At 44.0% G+C, this 18,910-nt stretch overlaps 1 protein-coding gene across 1 annotated transcript in view; it reads left to right on the top strand.

Moving 5' to 3' along the window:
- hacl2 (2-hydroxyacyl-CoA lyase 2) overlaps window positions 1–18,910 on the top strand; it is a 48,668-nt gene that overhangs the window by 11,487 nt on the left and 18,271 nt on the right. The window contains exons 6-12 of the mRNA XM_043676885.2: window positions 1,422–1,521; window positions 4,374–4,471; window positions 6,231–6,367; window positions 7,385–7,519; window positions 8,694–8,808; window positions 15,432–15,601; window positions 16,765–16,835. Coding sequence (XP_043532820.2) covers window positions 1,422–1,521; window positions 4,374–4,471; window positions 6,231–6,367; window positions 7,385–7,519; window positions 8,694–8,808; window positions 15,432–15,601; window positions 16,765–16,835 — 826 coding nt within the window. The remainder of the gene's footprint in view (window positions 1–1,421; window positions 1,522–4,373; window positions 4,472–6,230; window positions 6,368–7,384; window positions 7,520–8,693; window positions 8,809–15,431; window positions 15,602–16,764; window positions 16,836–18,910) is intronic.

Raw genomic sequence — 18,910 nt, 5'->3', positions numbered from 1 at the left:
CAGCAATTCTTTTGTTGACTCATTATGGTTTAATGTACGAGTGAAGAACAGGCTCCATACCTACAATTATGTTTGTGTCATTGAGGGGTGGGTGAGTGGTGCAGTTCTAATATGGCAAGTAGTGAAGGAACAAGTTTAGATATGACCCTTTGTCACTTCCTCTCCAAACTCAACCCCTCAATAGGAAACATGGGAGTGTAACACAGGTACTTAATCTGTGGTGGCATCAGTGAATGCTTGCCATCTATTTTCAATCAGCAGAACTGATCTTGAAATGCTAGGTCTATACAATAGTGTATGGTGATGTTATAGTTTGACTCTAGTGGCTTGTGTGTCAATCCTCAGAACGTAGGATCATTGTACAATTCCCTTATCTGCTTTGACTTGTTGTGAAGGGGTAACTTAGTCATGAATGGGGGGGAAATATGGGATAATTTGGTTGATCGTGCACTGTAGATTGATCTTATGTGTGATATGTTGACAAATTAAGGGTTGGGTGGGTTGTCTTGACTATTCCAGTTGGTTTAGGTAAAATCATTAAATTGTATTCCAATGGTATTTGAGTTGTTGGAGTAAGTTATACCAGGAAGAGAATGTAGGATATTCATCTCAAATTTCTGTTTGTTATCCAGTAATCTGGTGCGACATGTGGCTCAATGGTTAGTAGTGCTGCCTTATAGTGCCAGAGGCCAGAGTTTGATTCCATCCTCAGGCAACTGTCTGTGTGGATTTCGTCAGGCTGCCCTGATTCCCTCCCACAATACCACAGAAGTGCAGATTAGTTGGACTAACCATGATAAATTACTCATTGTATCTAGGGATGTGCTGGCTAGATGGGTTAGCCATGGGAAATGCGGGGTTACAGGGTAGGGGTGTTATTCTGGCGTTTGAACATTCTCCGTGTCTGCGTGGGTTTCCTCCTGGTGCTCCGGTTTCCTCCCACAGTCCAACGATGTGCAGGCTAGTTGGATTGGCTGTGTTGAGTTGCCCATAGTGTCTAGGGATGTGCAGGCTAGATAGCCATGGGGAATGCAGAGATAGGATGGGGAGTGGGTCTGGGTGGGGTGCTCTTCGGTGGATTGGTATTGAATGGCCTGCTTCCATACTACAGGGATTCTATCTCTGCAGATTCTGGTGAGTTTTTTTCCCTCTTAAAATTTATTTGTGTTTGGTAAAGTTTGACATGCGTCCAAAATGTAGCCACATTTACCTTGAACGTACTGGTATTACTTATTCTCTGAGCTAATTACCTGCAATTCATTCACATATATACCTGAAGAGCCGATGACAGTTTAAAAGGTAGCCCATTCAATAAATGTTCCTGTTCACTCAAAGTTTGCACCGAGGTGGGAATTGTGTTTTGAGTTGCAAATCAGTTTTTTTTTTCTTTTGTGCAATAAGTTCTCTTTATCTTTCCTCAGGTATCTTCATAACCATCTGAATAACCTGTTTGCTGGAGCCTGGGACAAGAGGGACATCTCACCGCTACCAGTTGATCATCCCATGGCCACAGCTAATGAGGTGGATTTCCGTGAATCATGATATTCAAAATTAGCTTATATAAGGCATCATGGGAATTAGCATCTTAGCTCGAAATCGGTGTAAACTAGAAATAGCCAAATGATTCTAATGCAAACATATGAATTGCAAACAAAACAATTAGGAGCAGGAGTGGGCCTTTGAACTCTAATACCTGCTCTACCATTCCGTAAGTTCCAGGTACACTATATCCAGTAGGTGTAGTGTACCTGGACTTTCAGAAAGCTTTTGATAAAGTACCACATAGGAGCTTAGTGAGCAAAATTAGGGTGCATGGTATTGGGGGCAAAGTACTAACTTGGATTGAAAGTTGGTTGGCTGATAGGAAACAAAGAGTAGTGATAAACTGCTCCATTTCGGAATGGCAGGCAGTGACCAGTGGGGTACCACAGGGATCAGTACTGGGACTGCAGCTTTTTACAATATATGTTAATGATATAGAAGATAGTATTAGTAATAACATTAGAAAATTTGCCGACGATACTAAGCTGGGTGGCAGGGTGAAATGTGATGAGGATGTTAGGAGATTACAGGGTGACCTGGACAAGTTAGGTGAGTGGTCAGATGCATGGCAGATGCAGTTTAATGTGGATAAATGTATGGTTATCCACTTTGGTGGCAAGAACAAGAAGGCAGATTACTACCTAAATGGAATCAATTTAGGTAGAGGGGCAGTACAGAGAGATCTGGGTGTTCTTGTACATCAGTCAATGAAGGTAAGCATGCAGGTACAGCAGGTCGTGAAGAAGGCTAATAGCATGCTGGCCTTCATAACAAAAGGGATTGAGTATAGAAGCCAAGAGGTTCTTCTGCAGCTGTACAGGGCCCTGGTGAGACCACACCTGGAGTACTGTGTGCAGTTCTGGTCTCCAAATTTGAAGAAAGACATTCTGGCTATTGAGGGAGTGCAGCGTAGGTTCACGAGGTCAATTCCTGGAATGGCGGGATTACCTTACACTGAAAGACTGGAGCGAGTGGGCTTGTATACCCTTGAGTTTAGAAGACTGAGAGGGGATCTGATTGAGACATATAAGATTATTGAAGGATTGGACACTCTGGAGGCAGGAAACAGGTTTCAGCTGATGGGTGAGTGCCGAACCAGAGGACACAGCTTAAAAATACGGGGTAGACCATTTAGGACAGAGATGAGGAGAAACTTCTTCACCCAGAGAGTGGTGGCTGTGTGGAATGCTCTGCCCCAGAGGACAGTGGAGGCCCAGTCTCTGGATTCATTTAAGAAAGAGTTGGATAGAGCTCTCAAGGATTGTGGAATCAAGGGTTATGGAGATAAGGCAGGAACAGGATACTGATTAAGGATGATCATATTGAATGGTGCTGCAGGCTCCAAGGGCAGAATGGCCTACTCCTGCACCTAATGTCTATTTATCTTGGCTGATATCATTGTGGCCTCACATCCACGTTCCCTCCAACTGGATTTCCCCATACACTTTCACCTCTCACATTAGTCCAGAATCTGTCTACCCCTGACTTGAAAGTTTTCCAAGAACCTGCTCCATCGATTAATGGGGACAGTTTCAAAGGCTGCAATTATTTGTGCAGCGTAGAGAGGACGTTGCTTATCACCACTCATGTTGAGATCCACCAACCTAGTTCAGGCCTGGTCAAACCTTTGGTCCTTATTGACCAATCTAAGCTTCAATTAGTTTTGCAAATTTAATGTAGGAGCAAATTACTGCAGATGCTGGAATGTGTTCTGAAAACAAAGTGATGGAAATCAGTGGGTCAGGCAGCATCCTTGGAAAGAAAGCTAACGCTTCAAGTCTCAATAGAATTATAGAGATGTACAACACGGAAACAAGCCCTTCAGTGCAACTCGTCCATGACAACCAGATATCCTAACTAATCTAGTCCCATTTACCAGCATTTGGCCTACTTCCCTCTAAACCCTTCGTATTCATTTAACCGTCCCAATACCAGCCTTCACCATTTCGTTTGGCAGCTCATTCCATTCATGCACCACCCTCTGCTTGAAAAAGCTGCCCCTTAGATGCCTTTTAAATCTTTCCCCTCTCCCCTTAAACCTATGCCCTCTAGTTTTTGACTCCCCCATTCCAGGGAAAAGACCTCATCTCTTTACCTTGTCCATGTCCCTCATGATCTTATAAACCTCTGTAAGGTCACCCTTCAGCCTCCGATACACCAGGGAAAACAGCCCCAACCTCTTCAACCTTTCACTATAGATTAAAACCCTCCAACTCTGGTAACATCCTTGTAAATCTTTTCTGAACCCTTTCAAGTTTCACAACACCTTTCCAATAGGAAGGAGACCAGAATTACACGCATTATTCCAAAAGTGCCCTAACCAATATCCTGAAAAGCCTTAGCATGACCTCCCATCTCCTGCACTCAATGCACGAAAGACTAAAGGCAAGCATACCGCATGATATCTTCACTATCTTATCTACCTACGACTCTACTTTCAAGGAGTTCTGCACCAGCACTCCAAGGTCTTTGTTCAGTAACACTCCCCAGGACTTTACCATTGAGCGTATAAGTCAGCGTATTGCCCTGATTTGCCTTTCCAAAATGCAGGACCTCATATTTCTCTGAATTAAACTCCCATCTGCCACCCTTCAGCCCATTGGCTCATCTGATCAAAATCTCATTGTACTCTGAGGGAACCTTCTTCGCTGTCCACTACCTCCAATTTTGATGTCATCTGCAAACTTGCTAACTCTCCCTCCTCTGTTCACAAGCTGAAATGCTGCCTGACCTGTTGTGATCTCCAACATTTTTGTTTTTATTGCAAGTTTAGTACTTTGTTCATGATGTTAGGCACCAATCTGAAGGGTTTTTTTGATTTTATTTTTTAGGTGCAGTGCTGTATGGAGATGGTGAGCAGAGCTAAAAAACCAGTCATCCTTCTGGGCAGTCAAGCAACGCTGCCACCAACACCTGCGGACAATGTCCGGTAAGTCATTGAGCAACTACTGTCTATGGGCTGGCCTTACATCTTGCTTTATGAAAATGTTGTTACATTCCAGTTTGACTTAAGTACATATGAAGTGATCAGTGAGGATAGAAATGTTTTGGGATGCTCCTTCAGCATTGGGTTAGACACTGAACTCATGCACTGTTTTAATATTTAAGATCTGAGGTCAGTTATGACCTGGAATTTGCCCTTCTTTGCTTGTTGTAGGAGTCAAAATTTGCAATTTCGGAGTTGTGCAGAGAAAGGAATCACAGTACTTTTCCATAGGAGGCCTGGAATCTTGCTCAATTTTTAAAAACCTATTCTCTCGTGGGATGTAGGAATTGCTGACAAGGACAGCATTAATTGTCCATCCTTTTGGGTCCTTGACTTGTATGGGTTTATCAGGCAATTTTGGACCTGGTTAAGAGTCCACAACACGTGTATGGATTCATGAGTCATATTGATATCAGATTACATAAGGCATTGCTTGCACATTGCCCATAGTGTATCCAAGGATGTGCAGGCTAGGTGGATTAGCCATGGGAAATGCGGAGTTACGCGAATGGAATGGGGTGGGTCTTGGTGGGTCTTCGGAGGGTAGGTGTGGATTTGGTGCACCAAATGGCCTTGGAAGGGTTCGGTGATTCCTGAACAGTTTCCCACTGTGACCGCATTTTGAGGGTTGAAAATTGTCACCGCCCCTCTCAAAGCTGAGTGCTAGGTTGGCAGTGGGTGTGGCGTGGGATGTGTCCGGGCAGATGGCCATTACTGCCTCTTGAGCTCACGACCCCAAAATTACAGCTTGTGACCCTACATGAAGTCCTGTCCACTAGTTTAGGAAGGCTTGAGGCAAGGACAGCAGACATTAGTGAAACAGATGCATTTTGCTGACATTAACTTCGTGATTACAAATATTAGCTTTGTAATCCAGATGTATTAATTAATTTCAATTCTATCACCTACCATGGAATTTAAGACGATATCCCCCGATCAATAGCCTGGGTTACTAGACCAGTGACGTTAGAGCTACACTGCAGCATGCCTGTATTGTTAAAGAAAGTGGAACTAATGAAGGAAGAGCTTTAGAAGTTATACGAGAATGCTCTGTGCATACACCCATACTCTATCTGAGAAAATGGTGGGGACAGCAATAGTGATTAGTATTCATCTGGTAAGCCCAGATGACCTTTTCCACATCTCTTGTATCTTGTGTGGGAAGGGGAGTTGGAGGAATGGTCAGAGAGAGAGTTTGTGAGAATTGAATAGTGAAGGAAGTGAACAGTGTTGGATTAGGGAAATGCTGAAGATCAGGGATGTAATGACTATAGAAGCAGAAAAATAGAGATTGTGCGCTGTAACATATGGGTGACACTAACTCAGGTTTCAGTATGATGTGTGCCAGTTCCACATGAAATGAGTTTAGGACATAGATTAAAATAATCTCGAATGTGCATGTATGTATAATAAAGCTCTTTTGGATTTGAATCAATCTAGACTAGGCCAGAAGAACTGAATGGACATAGACAAGGCATTTTGTGAACTGTTATGAGATTGGCCAATATTCTCTCTTCCTTTTTTGAAATACTTTTTAAAAAATGCAAATTGGAAAGAAAAAATATAATATTTTGACTTTTATGTTGACTTCGACTTGTTTATTTTCATTTTATCCTTTCATAATGCTCAACACCATTTGTGATCTATAATAGTTCAGTGAACCAATTATGTACTTGGTATTGTAAAAGAATTTTCCAACCAGGGCAGCTCTGGAGTCTCTGGCGATCCCTTGCTTCCTGGGAGGCATGGCTCGAGGAATGCTGGGAAGGGACAGCCCCATTCACATCCGACAGAACCGAAGGGATGCTTTGAAAGAGGCAGACCTGGTCATATTGGCAGGTAAGTGAGGTCCTGATTGAACCGCAATAGCAAATTTTGAATCTAATTATCTCAAAAGCTTGCAATAAGCATTAAAGCGGAGTAAAACAGATATTTGGGATTATTTTGGGCTTGCCTTGCCCCTTAAAATGCAGTTGCATTTGAGTATGTGGCCCTGGTGGGATGCTTTTCTCAATGTTAGGAGCTAGTACAGTGAATCTTCTGCGACTTGTCTACTAGGACATTTCCAATTTGATGCTGTGTGCGCCTGGAACGTGTGTGGGTGTTAACTTCCCTTCTTTCCTGCATGCTGTGCTAGTGCTGCTGGAGTGGCTTCACTAGGGTAACTAATCTCACGAGTGAGTCCTGGACTGACTGGTGCTGGCCATTCCCAGTCTTTGTTTTTTTTTAAGATGGACTTTTCTTTTTCTCTCAGACCTCATCGTGGAATAAAATGTGAGAATAGATGTTGGCCATGTGGCTTTTGGAGCTTGATTCATTGTTCAGTTAGCTCATGGCCAACCTGTATCTTTACTTCAGCTATCCCACCTGATGCTGTATATTTTAGTACCTTCACCTGAATTCAGAAAAATGCAAAATGAGATTTTCAGTAAACTCTATCTTGAACTGCTTGACTCATTATTTGAAGACTTCAGTTTTACACAGGCTGCCTGTAACTAAACTGATACTAACTGGTGTGTGCATCACTTTTCTCTTTAAAAGTGAACCCAAATGTGTTACATTTCTCATCTTTTGTACTCTGGGTCATTTATGGGCAGCTGCCCTTAGCTGGACATCAACTTGGTAAATTATGATGGATTAAGTGCAAAGAAACCTACATTTAATGAAATGTGCAGCCTGCAAGACGGATATATTTTAACTGCAGCAAGGTTCTGCCCTTAAGCAGAGCTCTCATCAGCTGAGCTTCTGTGTGATTATCTCATACTCTGTCATTGGTGATTAAGGTCCCCTCAACCTGTGCACCCCATGCCATAGTCCCCACCAAGTCTGATGGCTTTTACGTTTTTTGACAAACAGGTATAGTGTGTGATTTTCGTTTGTCTTATGGCCGTGTCCTCAGCAAACGGAGCCAGATAGTTGCTGTAAACCGCGACCGTTCGCAATTGCTGAAAAACTCAGACATGTTCTGGAAGCCAACACTCGCTGTGAGAGGTAAGTGGTGATTAACTTCCTTTAAGAGCCATAGCTCTGCACAGTGGGCTCAGTGCAGTGCAATCCATGGTTGCATTCAAACCTGTAAACCCTGCATCTCATGATTTAGTTTCAGAGTTAAGATCTGAGACTACACAAAGAGTTGCTAAGTTTAGTTTTGGCGCTGTCTTTGACTAAAGCGGGGAAAGGAATTCTGTGAATGGTGAATAGCTAATCTTGATTGGCTTTTTGTTTTCTTATAACCACTGCAATAGAGTGAACACCTCCACTCTCCCACCCCCACTCAATTTCACAGGGCAGTTGCATGGGAAAAGGACCACTCGGAGAATGCCTGTTCTCTATCCCAGCCCTCAAACTAGCTGCATAATCTTTGTGCATGGACCCTGTATCAGAGATTGCATGGAGCAAAGCCGACCTTGCTTCAGTTATAGTCCTGGTACTTCATAATAAGTATCAAGGCGATGTGGTAACTTCATGATAATCTAAGTTTAGAAGACAATTCTAATCTTGAAATACACAGCAAAGCCAAGTCTCTACCTGTTCCCTGACACTATCCATGACAGAGCCTCAAGCTACTAAACTGACTCCTTACAACTTTTTGCAATGGACTTGAGAGACAATTCATTGAGTCTTTTCCAGGTCTGCTTTCTAACTCAACTTGCCTAGTTCGAAAGTTTCACAAACTAAACCCTTCTGCGGAGGTGTCTGGTTCCCTGAAATGCCATCATTGGGGTGAGAAACTAAAATTGTTTCTAAACTCAGCACTGCTGTTTTCTGAACTGAGCTGAGAACAAAGCAAATGACCTTGAACATTTATTTCACCTGTTGTAATCCCAACAAAATAAACAGCTTGCCAAGCACAGGGGTCTGTACTTACTGTTTTAACAAAGATGGATTGATTTATTTTGAAATCCAAAATGATGATATATCTTTTTCATCATACCTGCCCAAAAACCAACAGGAATAGGAAATTCTGGCTGGCACTGGTTTATTGAAAGAAAGAGTAAGTGGATGACACTTGGCAACATTGTTTTGAAAGGATTTTCACGCAGATTGGGACTGACTATCAAGTCGCTGAATTGATTCAAACCCGTCACTGTACTCTGAAGCATTATGGTCTTATTCAGTTGTAACTCTTGCCAAATATCTGATCATTTTAATCTTTCTTTGTCAGGTGATGCTGGTTCCTTTTTAGTTCGGTTGGCAGAGGGGTTGCGAGGTTACCAGGCTCCCCGTGATTGGACCCGACACCTGAAGGATGGAGATGTCAAAAAGGAAAAGGCTAATTGGTACAAATACATGAATGCTGTAACATTGGAAAACCATGTGCTTTTTAATAGTATAATATAAGCAACAGACCAACATGATCATGCTTTAAGTTATGAAAAGCTGAGATGGGTTAAAGGGAATTTCTAGTGATTTGAGGTACTTTGAATGAGGGACAAAATTAAATGCGAGAGACTAAAGAAAATGCAACAGAAGAAACACCTAAGTTCAGGAAATTTAAGCTAAGTAGTTGAGGCAAAAACAAGTTTTCATCGCCTGTCCTTTGCTTTGGGATAGGTTTGACCCACAGCACTGTGACCTCCACATTGAGGCAGTTCCAGGGTCCACTTCAGCTGCGGTCAGAATTGAAACCCATGCTGCTGGCACCAGTTTGGTCCATGCCAGCTGTCCACCCAAACTGCCTACGCTAAACTCTGTAATAGCCTGGAACTATGGATAGTGATGGTAGAGATGACACATGGCTAATAGGGAATCTCTCCAGTCATTATTGCCTGACACTGGTGTGTATTTGTAGGACTTACATATTGACACTCAACTAGTCTGAAGTGTCAGTGCGGAGCACTTTGGGGCCAGCGATCATAATTCTATTAGTTTTAAAATAGTGATGAAGTTCTAAATTGGAGAAAGGCTCATTTTGACGGTATCAGGTAAGAACTTTCGAAAGCTGATTGGGGGCAGATGTTCACAGGTAAAGGGACGGCTGGAAAATGGGAAGCCTTCAGAAATGAGAGAGTGAGAATCCAGAGAAAGAATATTCCAGTTAGGGAGAAAGGAAAGGCTGGTCGGTGTAGAGAATGTTGGATCACTAGACAGGTTGGGGCTTTGGTTAAGAAAAAAACAAAGCATATGCCAGGTAGAGACAGGATAGATTAAGTGAATCCATAAAAGAGTATAAAGGCAGTAGGAGTATACTTAAGAGGGAAATCAGAAAGGGAAATAGGGTTAGGGAGAATCCAAAGGCTTTTTACAAATATATTATGGATAAGAGGGTAACTAGGGAGAGAAACAGGCCCCTCAGAGATCAGCAAGACGGCCTTTGTGTGGAACCACAGGAGATGGGGGAGATACTAAACAAGTATTTTGCATCAGTGTTTACTGTGGAGAAGGACATGGACGGTACAGAATGTAGAGAAATAGATGGTGACGTCTTGAAAAATGTCCATATTAGAGAGGAGGTGGTGCTGGATATCTTGAAACGCATAAAAGTGGATGAATCCCCAGGACCTGATCAGGTGCACCCTAGAACTCTGTGGGGAGCTAGGGAAGTGATTGCTGGGCCCCTTGCTGAGATATTTGTATCATTGATAGTCGCAGGTGAGGTACCGGAAGACTGGAGGTTGGCTAATGTGGTGCCACTGTTAAGAAAGGTGGTAAGGATAAGCCAGGGACCTATAGACCAATGAACCTGACGTCGGTGGTGGGCAGTTGTTGGAGGGAATCCTGAAGGACTGGATTTGCACGTATTTGGAAAGGCAAGGGCTGATTGGGGTAGCTGAAAATGTGTTGCTGGAAAAGCGCAGCAGGTCAGGCAACATCCAAGGAGCAGGAGAATCGACGTTTCGGGCATGAGCCCTTCTTCAGGAATGAGGAGAGTGTGCCAAGCAGGCTAAGATAAAAGGTAGGGAGAAGGGATTTGGGCGTTGGAAATGCCATAAGTGGAAAGAGGTCAAGGTGAGGGTGATAGGCTGCAGTGGGGGTGGGGGCGGAGAGGACAGGAAGAAGATTGCAGGTTAGGAAGGTGGTGCTGAGTTCGAGGGTTGGGACTGAGACAAGGTGGGGGGAGGGGAAATGAGGAAACTGGAGAAATCTGAGTTCATCCCTTGTGGTTGGAGGGTTCCTAGGCAGAAGGTGAGGTGCTCTTCCTCCAGCCGTCATGTTGCTATGGTCTGGCGATGGAGGAGTCCAAGGACCTGCATGTCCTTGGTGGAGTGGGAGGGGGAGTTGAAGTGTTGAGCCACGGGGTGGTTGGGTTGGTTGGTCCGGGTGTCCCAGAGGTGTTCTCTGAAACGTTCCGCAAGTAGGCAGCCTGTCTCCCCAATATAAAGGAGGCCACATCTGGTGCATTGGATGCAGTAAATGATGTGTGTGGAGGTGCAGGTGAATTTGTGGCGGATATGGAAGTATCCCTTGGGGCCTTGGAGGGAAGTAAGGGGGGAGGTGTGCGCGCAAGTTTTGCATTTCTTGCGGTTGCAGGGGAAGGTGCCAGGAGTGGAGGTTGGGTTGGTGGGAGGGTGTGGACCTGACAAGGGAGTCATGGAGGGAATGGTCTTTTCAGAACGCTGATAGGGGAGGGAAATATATCCCAGGTGGTGGGGTCCGTTTGGAGGTGGCAGAAATGACGACGGATGATAGGATGTATATGGAGGTTGGTGAGGTGGTAGGTGAGGACCAGTGGGGTTCTGTCCTGGTGGCAATTGGAGGGGCAGGGATCAAGGGCGGAGGAGCGGGAAGTGGAGGAGATGTGGTGGAGAGCATCGTCGATCACGTCTGAGGGGAAATTGCGGTCTTTGAAGAAGGAGGCCATCTGGGTTGTTCGGCATTAGAACTGGTCTTCCTGGGACCAGATGCGGCGGAGACGAAGGAATTGGGAATATGGGATGGCATTTTTGCAGGGGGCAGGGTGGGAGGAGGTGTAGTCTAGGTAGCTGTGGGAGTCGGTTGGTTTATAATAAATGTCCGTGTTGATTCGGTCACCCGAGATAGAAATGGAGAGGTCTAGGAAGGGGAGGGAGGAGTCTGAGACGGTCCAGGTAAATTTGAGGTTGGGGTGGAAGGTGTTGTTAAAGTGGATGAACTGTTCAACCTCCTTGTGGGAGCACGAGGCAGCGCCGATACAGTCATCGTGTAGCGGAGGAAAAGGTGGGGGGGTGGTGCCAGTGTAGCTGCAGAAGATGGACTGTTCCACATATCCTACGAAGAGGCAGGCATAGCTGGGGCCCATCCGGGTGCCCATGGCTACTCCTTTGGTTTGGAGGAAGTGGGACGATTGGAAAGAAAAGTTGTTCAGAGTGAGGACCAGTTCAGTCAGTCGAAGGAGGGTGTCAGGTGGAAGGGTACTGGTTGGTACGGCAGGAAAGAAAGAAGCGGAGGGCTTTGAGTCCTTCGTGATGGGGGATGGAGGTGTACAGGGACTGGATGTCCATGGTGAAGATAAGTCGTTGGGGACTGGGCAAGCGAAAATCATGGAGGAGATGGAAGGCGTCTCACATCTCACAAACTTGAGTTTTTTGAAGAAGTAACAAAGAGGATTAAGGGCAGAGTGGTGGACGTGATCTATAGGGACTTAATAAGGCATTCGACCATGGGAGACTGGTTAGCAAGGCTAGATCTCATGGAATACAGGGAGAACAAGCCATTGAGATACAGAACTGGCTCAAAGGTAGAGGACAGAGGGTGGTGGTGGAGGAGAGTTGTTTTTCAGACTGGAGGCCTGTGACCAGTGGAGTGCCACAAGGATCAGTGCTGGGTCCACTACTTTTTGTCATATATATATAATATATAATAGATTTGGATGTGAACATAGGAGGTATAGTTAGTAAGTTTGCAGATGACACCAAAATTGGAGGTATAGTGGACAGCAAAGAAGGTTACCTCAGATTACAACAGGATCTTGATCAGATGGGCCAATGGGCTGAGAAGTGGCAGATGGAGTTTAATTCAGATAAATGCGAGGTGCTACATTTTGGGAAAGCAAATCTTAGCAGGACTTATGCACTTAATGATAAGGTCCTAGAGAGTGTTGCTGAACAAGGAGACCTTGGTGTGCAAGTTCATAGCTCCTTGAAACTGGAGTCACAGGTAGATAGGATAGTGAAGAAGGCGTTTGGTATGCTTTCCTTTACTGTTCAGAGCATTGAGTACAGGAGTTGGGAGGTCATATTACGGCTGTACAAAATGTTGGTTAGGCCACTTTTGGAATATTGTGTGCAATTCTGGTCTCCTTCCTATCGGAATGATGTTGTGAAACTTGAAAGGGTTCAGAAAAGATTTACAAGGATGTTGCCAGGGTTGGAGAATTTGAGCTATAGGGAGAGGCTGAACAGGTTGGGGCTGTTTTCCCTGGAGCGTTGGAGGCTGAGGGGGTGACTTTTTATAGAGGTTTATAAAATCAGGAAGGGCATGGATAGGATAAATAGACAAGTCTTTTCTCTGAGGTGGGGAAGTCCAGAACTAGCGGGCATAGGTTTAGGGTGAAAGGGGAAAGATATAAGTGGCAACTTTTCATGCAGAGTGTGGTGTGTGTATGGAATGAGCTGCCAGAGGAAGTGGTGGAGGCTAGTACAATTGAAGTATTTCAAAAGGCATTTGAATGGGTATATGAATAGGAAGGGTTTGTAGGGATATGGGCCGGGTACTGCCAAGTGGGACTAGATTAAGTTGGGATATCTGGTTTGGCATGGACGAGTTGGACCAAAGGGTCTGATTCCATGCTGTATATCTCCATCACACTCTAGTCAGCCCTTGGGCGACTGTCTGTCTGTGTGGAATTTCGACATTCTCCACGCGTCTGTGCAGGTTCCATCCCACAGTCCAAAGATACACAGATTAGCCATGGGAAATACAGCATTGCAGGGATCGAGTAAGGGGATTGGATACTCTTTGGAGGGTCGGTGTGGACTCGATGGCCGAATGGCCTGCTTCACACTGTAGGGATTCTACAATTATAGTTTGGCCACATTACGAATGCACTTTTCTCAGCCATTGAGTCCTGGAGTGACTTAAAGCCAAAAATTCTAATTCAGAGACAGACATGCTATTCACTATGACACAAGACCTGTGTCCAGCTGTGAATATTTGAGATTAAATGGAATAGATTGATGAAGGGATGCGGAGCTGACCTTGAGTTGAACTGTTAGCTGACCTGCATGTTCAAGGTAGTAATTATATTGTAATTGTCTGGGTCAATTTGAGTTTGAGAAGAATCATCTAAACCTCCCAGTCCCAAGTACTGGCTGAGGAGCTCTGCAGCATATTACATGGGCTTTCCTGTCAGTGGATGACAGGATGGCACCCAGATGTCATACAGACACATCAATTGCTTGCAAGGCTCTAGCACAAGTACTACAATTTTGATCAAATTATCAGATGTTGGGAAAAAAACAGTAACAAGTGGTCAACACTTACAAGCGGGAAGGATCAGGCCAGGCCAATGAGAAAGGGACTAGAATTGCAGTCGAGTTTTATTGTTGACGACTTAAATTGTGCCAATAAATTCAGAGGTATAAATGTTTGTAATGATGTGTGATGCAAGCTTCAAAAATCAAGAGGTGTGCGCCAAATATTAGGAAGCTTGCAGTAAGAGGGGAAGGAGGTTAGTGCCTGTTTTACCCATTAGGTAAGCTGCCATTCAGCTAACCCATCCAAAACATGGCACTGTTGACAGTGCAACACTTCCTCAGTGGTGCTGAATAACATAGGCCTAGGTTATCCTGTCTGGATGGATTTTAACCCTCCTTTAGCTGGGTCAGAAACTTCAAGGTCCCTCCCTAGGAATACTCTGTTGCTATGCCACATGTGCTGCAGTAGTTCACCCTCCCCTTCCCAAGGAAATGAGCAATGAATATCAGTCTTGCTACTAACACTCATGTACTTAACACTCATGTACTAGCTTTCTTTAAAAAACTTCTTTAAAAAAGGCTAACATATTAGTAAGCTGGAGAGGGTTCAGAGGATAGTTACCAGGATGTTGCCAGATGTGGAAGGTGAGTTATAAAGTTAAAAATCACACAACACCAGGTTATAGTCCAACAGGTTTAATTGGAAGCACACTCGCTTTCAGAGCGATGCTCCTTCATCAGGTGATTGTGGAGGGCTCGATCATAACACAGAATTTATAGCCATAGGGTATAAATTCTGTGTTACGTTCGAGCCCTCCACAATCATCTGATGAAGGAGCATCGCTCCGAAAGCTAGCGTGCTTCCAATTAAACCTGTTGGACTATAACCTGGTGTTGTGATTTTTAACTTTGTACACCCCAGTCCAACACCAGCATCTCCAAATCGTGAGTTATAAAAATAGGTTGAGACTTTTTTTTAACTAGAGCTTAGAAGGTTCAGAGATGACCTTTGAAGGAGATTATAAAGTCATGAGAGGTATGGATAAGGTTAATAGTAGGTGTCTTTTCCCTAGGGTGGACAATTTCAAGACGAGGGAGCACATTTTTAAGATGAGAGGAGAGAGATTTTAAACAAAGACATAAGGGGCAAATATGTTTTACAAACAGGATAGTTTGCATATGGAATGAACTTCTTGAGGCAGTAGTCGATGTGGACACAATTGCAATGTTTAGAAGAAATTTGGATAGGTGCACAAATAGGAAAAGTTTGGAGGAATGTGGGCCAGGAGCAGGTAGGTCAAAATAGATCACATCCACTGGCTCTCCTTTGTCTAACTTTCTCAAAGAATTCTAACAGAATTTAGTTTAGTTTAGTTTGAGATTGTTCTATATGGATTGGTTGGCCTGAAAGGTCTGTTTCCATGCTGTATGTCTCTGACTGTGTGTGGGTGTGATTAACTTGAGTCACGGAACACACTGTTTCAAGGCTTTAAAGTCTGGATTGGTCAAATGAAATGTATAGATTGGGCACAAGTTCTGAAATGGAATTTTTGTTTTTCATTTTTCAGTGAAAAAGCAGAGGAGGAAATGATGACACATCTGAATCCTCTGAAAGTTCTGCATCGTGTCGAGCATTTGATGGAGGAGGACAGCATCATAGTGACTGATGGGGGTGATTTTGTGGGGAGTGCTGCTTATATCTTGAAACCCCGAGGACCTCTCCGATGGCTCGATCCTGGTTAGTACAAACTGAATTGTTGAAGGAGCTCTGGGGAGCGGGAGAATCCTTTTTGGAAAGTGGATATTGCTCCAAGCTGGCTGGAGTTCCTTTCTGTGGTTTCACCACTTTCTGTGGTGAGAGTCTTTTTTTATTTGGATGGGGTACCAATGTGTAGGTGCTTCCAGGAGCGGGGTCGGGAGGCAAAGAATGTTTATTCTACAATTAAGTATTAATTATGGAACAATTCAGACATTAATTTTGCACTGAATTGTAGAAAAGAACTCCTTATTTCACCCTTTGGACATCTCATATGCTTTGCAATCTATGAATCACTTTTGAATTGTAATTGCTTTTATTAGGCAAATATCCCAACCAATTTGATCCAGCAAGACCTCATTCACAGCAGGACTGAATAATCAGACAATCTGATTTTGGCAGTGCCAATTGGAGGAGAAATGTAAGCAAATAGAGAGATTTGGGCTGATGGGGTGCAGTTTAATGTTTTATCTGAAAAGCATTACTTTGGGTTACTGCAGTAGTCTCTCTGTCCAGTGTGCTGAAACGCCTATTTGTATTATGTGCTCCAGAATCTTTAATGCACACCGAAAACCTCATTTTTTGTGTCAATTTCAAAATAAGTTTCTATCCCAAAATTAACCTCCAGAAGTGGAAGAGAGAGCAGGGTTAACGTCAGTGGAAGTAGTCAGTAATGCAGAATGTGATGCTGTTGAATGAAAGGAGCTTGATGCTGGGTCAAGGCAGATTATATGGGAATTGGGGCAGCAAGGCATAGTTATGGTCTCTGTGGCACGTCTGTGTTCGAGGTGGTGATTGTCTGCATATTTGCAGCTTTATAAATGCTAGTAATCTGGAATAGTCACTGGCTAGTTGAGATTTTTATTGAGAGCAGGTTGATTGAATTGGAACAGGGCCGGGACAGTGTAGCAATCCTTCACTACTGCACTGAATGTTGTCCCCATGTTCCTAATCCAACTCCTGGTCCAAGGCTTAAGCCTATAATTATATGATCTAGGAAAGAAAAACTGAGCCATACTGTTTGCTACCCTCAGATACCACCCACGCTGATTTAAGACTTCCATCCATCTTGTGTTTTTCTATCTGTTTGCAAGCAGCATCTGTGTTTCTAACAGATTGTTCCTCTCTGATCTTTCTGTTCCCAGGAGCATTTGGCACACTTGGAGTAGGTGGTGGATTTGCACTGGGAGCCAAGCTTTGCAGACCAGAGTCGGAGGTCAGCGCCTTGTACCCTGTTTCTTTACAGATGTTGAGTGCATAAGGCTGAGGACAGAAAGTGAAAAGTTATGACGTTATGAATATTTTATCAGATCTTTTAAATGTCTAATTTAAAATCTTTGGATGCCTTGAGGAAGCCTATGAGAGAGTAATCCAGCCTGCCAGAGTTTTGTCCATAAGATGAAGGAGTGCACGTAAGGCCATTCAGCCCATCGAGTCCATTCCATCATTTAATCATGGATGATGGGCATTTCAACTCCACTTACCCGCACTCTCGCTATATCCCTTAATTCCTTGCAAGGGCAAGAATTTATCAATAGACAATAGGTGCAGGAGTAGGCCGTCCTGCCTTTGAGCCTGCACCACCATTCAATATGATCATGGCTGATCATCCTTAATCAATATCCTGTTCCTGCCTTATCTCCATAACCCTTCATTCCACAATCCTTGAGAGCTCTATTCAACTCTTTCTTAAATGAATCCAGAGACTGGGCCTCACTGCCCCCTGGGGCAGAGCATTCCACACAGCCACCACACTCTGGGTGAAGAAGTTTCTCCTCCTCTCTGTCCTAAATGGTCTACCCCGTATTTTTAAGCTGTGTCCTCTAATTCGGCACTCACCCATCAGCTGAAACCTGTTTCCTGCCTCCAGAGTGTCCAATCCTTCAATAATCTTATATGTCTCAATCAGATCCCTTCTCAGTCTTCTAAACTCAAGGGTATACAAGCCCAGTCACTCCAATCTTTCAGTGTAAGGTAATCTTGCCATTCCAGGAATTGACCTCGTGAACCTACGCTGCACTCCCTCAATAGCCAGAATGTCTTTCTTCAAATTTGGAGACCAGAACTGCACACAGTACTCCAGGTGTGGTCTCACCAGGGCCCTGTACAGCTGCAGAAGAACCTTTTGGCTTCTATACTCAATCCCTTTTGTTATGAAGGCCAACATGCTATTAGCCGTCTTCACTACCTGCTGTACCTGCATGCTTACCTTCATTGACTGGTGTACAAGAACACCCAGATCTCTCTGTACTGCCCCTCTACTTGAATTGATTCCATTTAGGTAGTAATCTGCCTTCCTGTTCTTGCCAACAAAGTGGATAACCATACATTTATCCACATTAAACTGCATCTGCTATGCATCTGACCATTCACCTAACTTGTCCAGGTCACCCTGTAATCTCCTAACATCCTCATCACATTTCACCCTGCCACCCAGCTTAGTATCATCAGCAAATTTGCTAATGTTATTGCTGATACCATCTTCTATATCATTAACATATATTGTAAAAAGCTGCGGTCCCAGTACTGATCCCTGTGGTACCCCACTGGTCACTGCCTGCCATTCCGAAATGGAGCCGTTTATCACTACTCTTTGTTTCCTATCAGCCAACCAACTTTCAATCCAAGTTAGTAATTTGCCCCCAATACCATGCGCCCTAATTTTGCGCTCTAACCTCCTATATGGGACTTTATCAAAAGCTTTCTGAAAGTCCAGGTACACTACATCTACTGGATCTCCCTCGTCCATCTTCAGAGTTACATCCTCGAAAAATTCCATAAGATTAGTCAAACATAATTTCCCATTCATAAATCCATGCTGACTCTGACCTATCCTGTTACTACTATCCAAATGTGTCGTAATTTCATCCTTTATAATAGATTCCAGCATCTTTCCCACCACTGAGGTCAGACTAACTGGTCTATAATTTCCTGCTTTCTCTCTCCCACCTCTCTTAAAAAGTGGTATGACATTAGCCACCCTCCAATCCGCAGGAACTGATCCCGAATCTATCGAACTCTGGAAAATAATCACCAACGCATCCACGATTTCTCGAGCCACCTCCTTCAGTACCCTGGGATATAGACCATCAGGCCCCGGGGACTTATCAACCTTCAGACCTAACAGTCTCTCCAACACCAATTCCTGGCAAATATAAATTCCCTTCAGTTCAGGTCCTTCAGCCACTGTTACCTCAGGGAGATTGCTTGTGTCTTCCCCAGTGAACACAGATCTAAAGTACCAATTCAATTCGTCTGCCATTTCTTTGTTCCTCGTAATATATTCCCTTG

The sequence above is a fragment of the Chiloscyllium plagiosum genome, unplaced genomic scaffold (assembly GCF_037043375.1).
Source record: "Chiloscyllium plagiosum isolate Xiang-an unplaced genomic scaffold, Cpla_swu_hap1 HiC_scaffold_29, whole genome shotgun sequence".
In the NCBI taxonomy this organism is placed as follows: Eukaryota; Metazoa; Chordata; class Chondrichthyes; order Orectolobiformes; family Hemiscylliidae; genus Chiloscyllium; species Chiloscyllium plagiosum.
The sequence above is the reverse complement of the archived record's forward strand: the minus strand, read 5'-3'. Positions and strand labels throughout refer to the sequence as shown.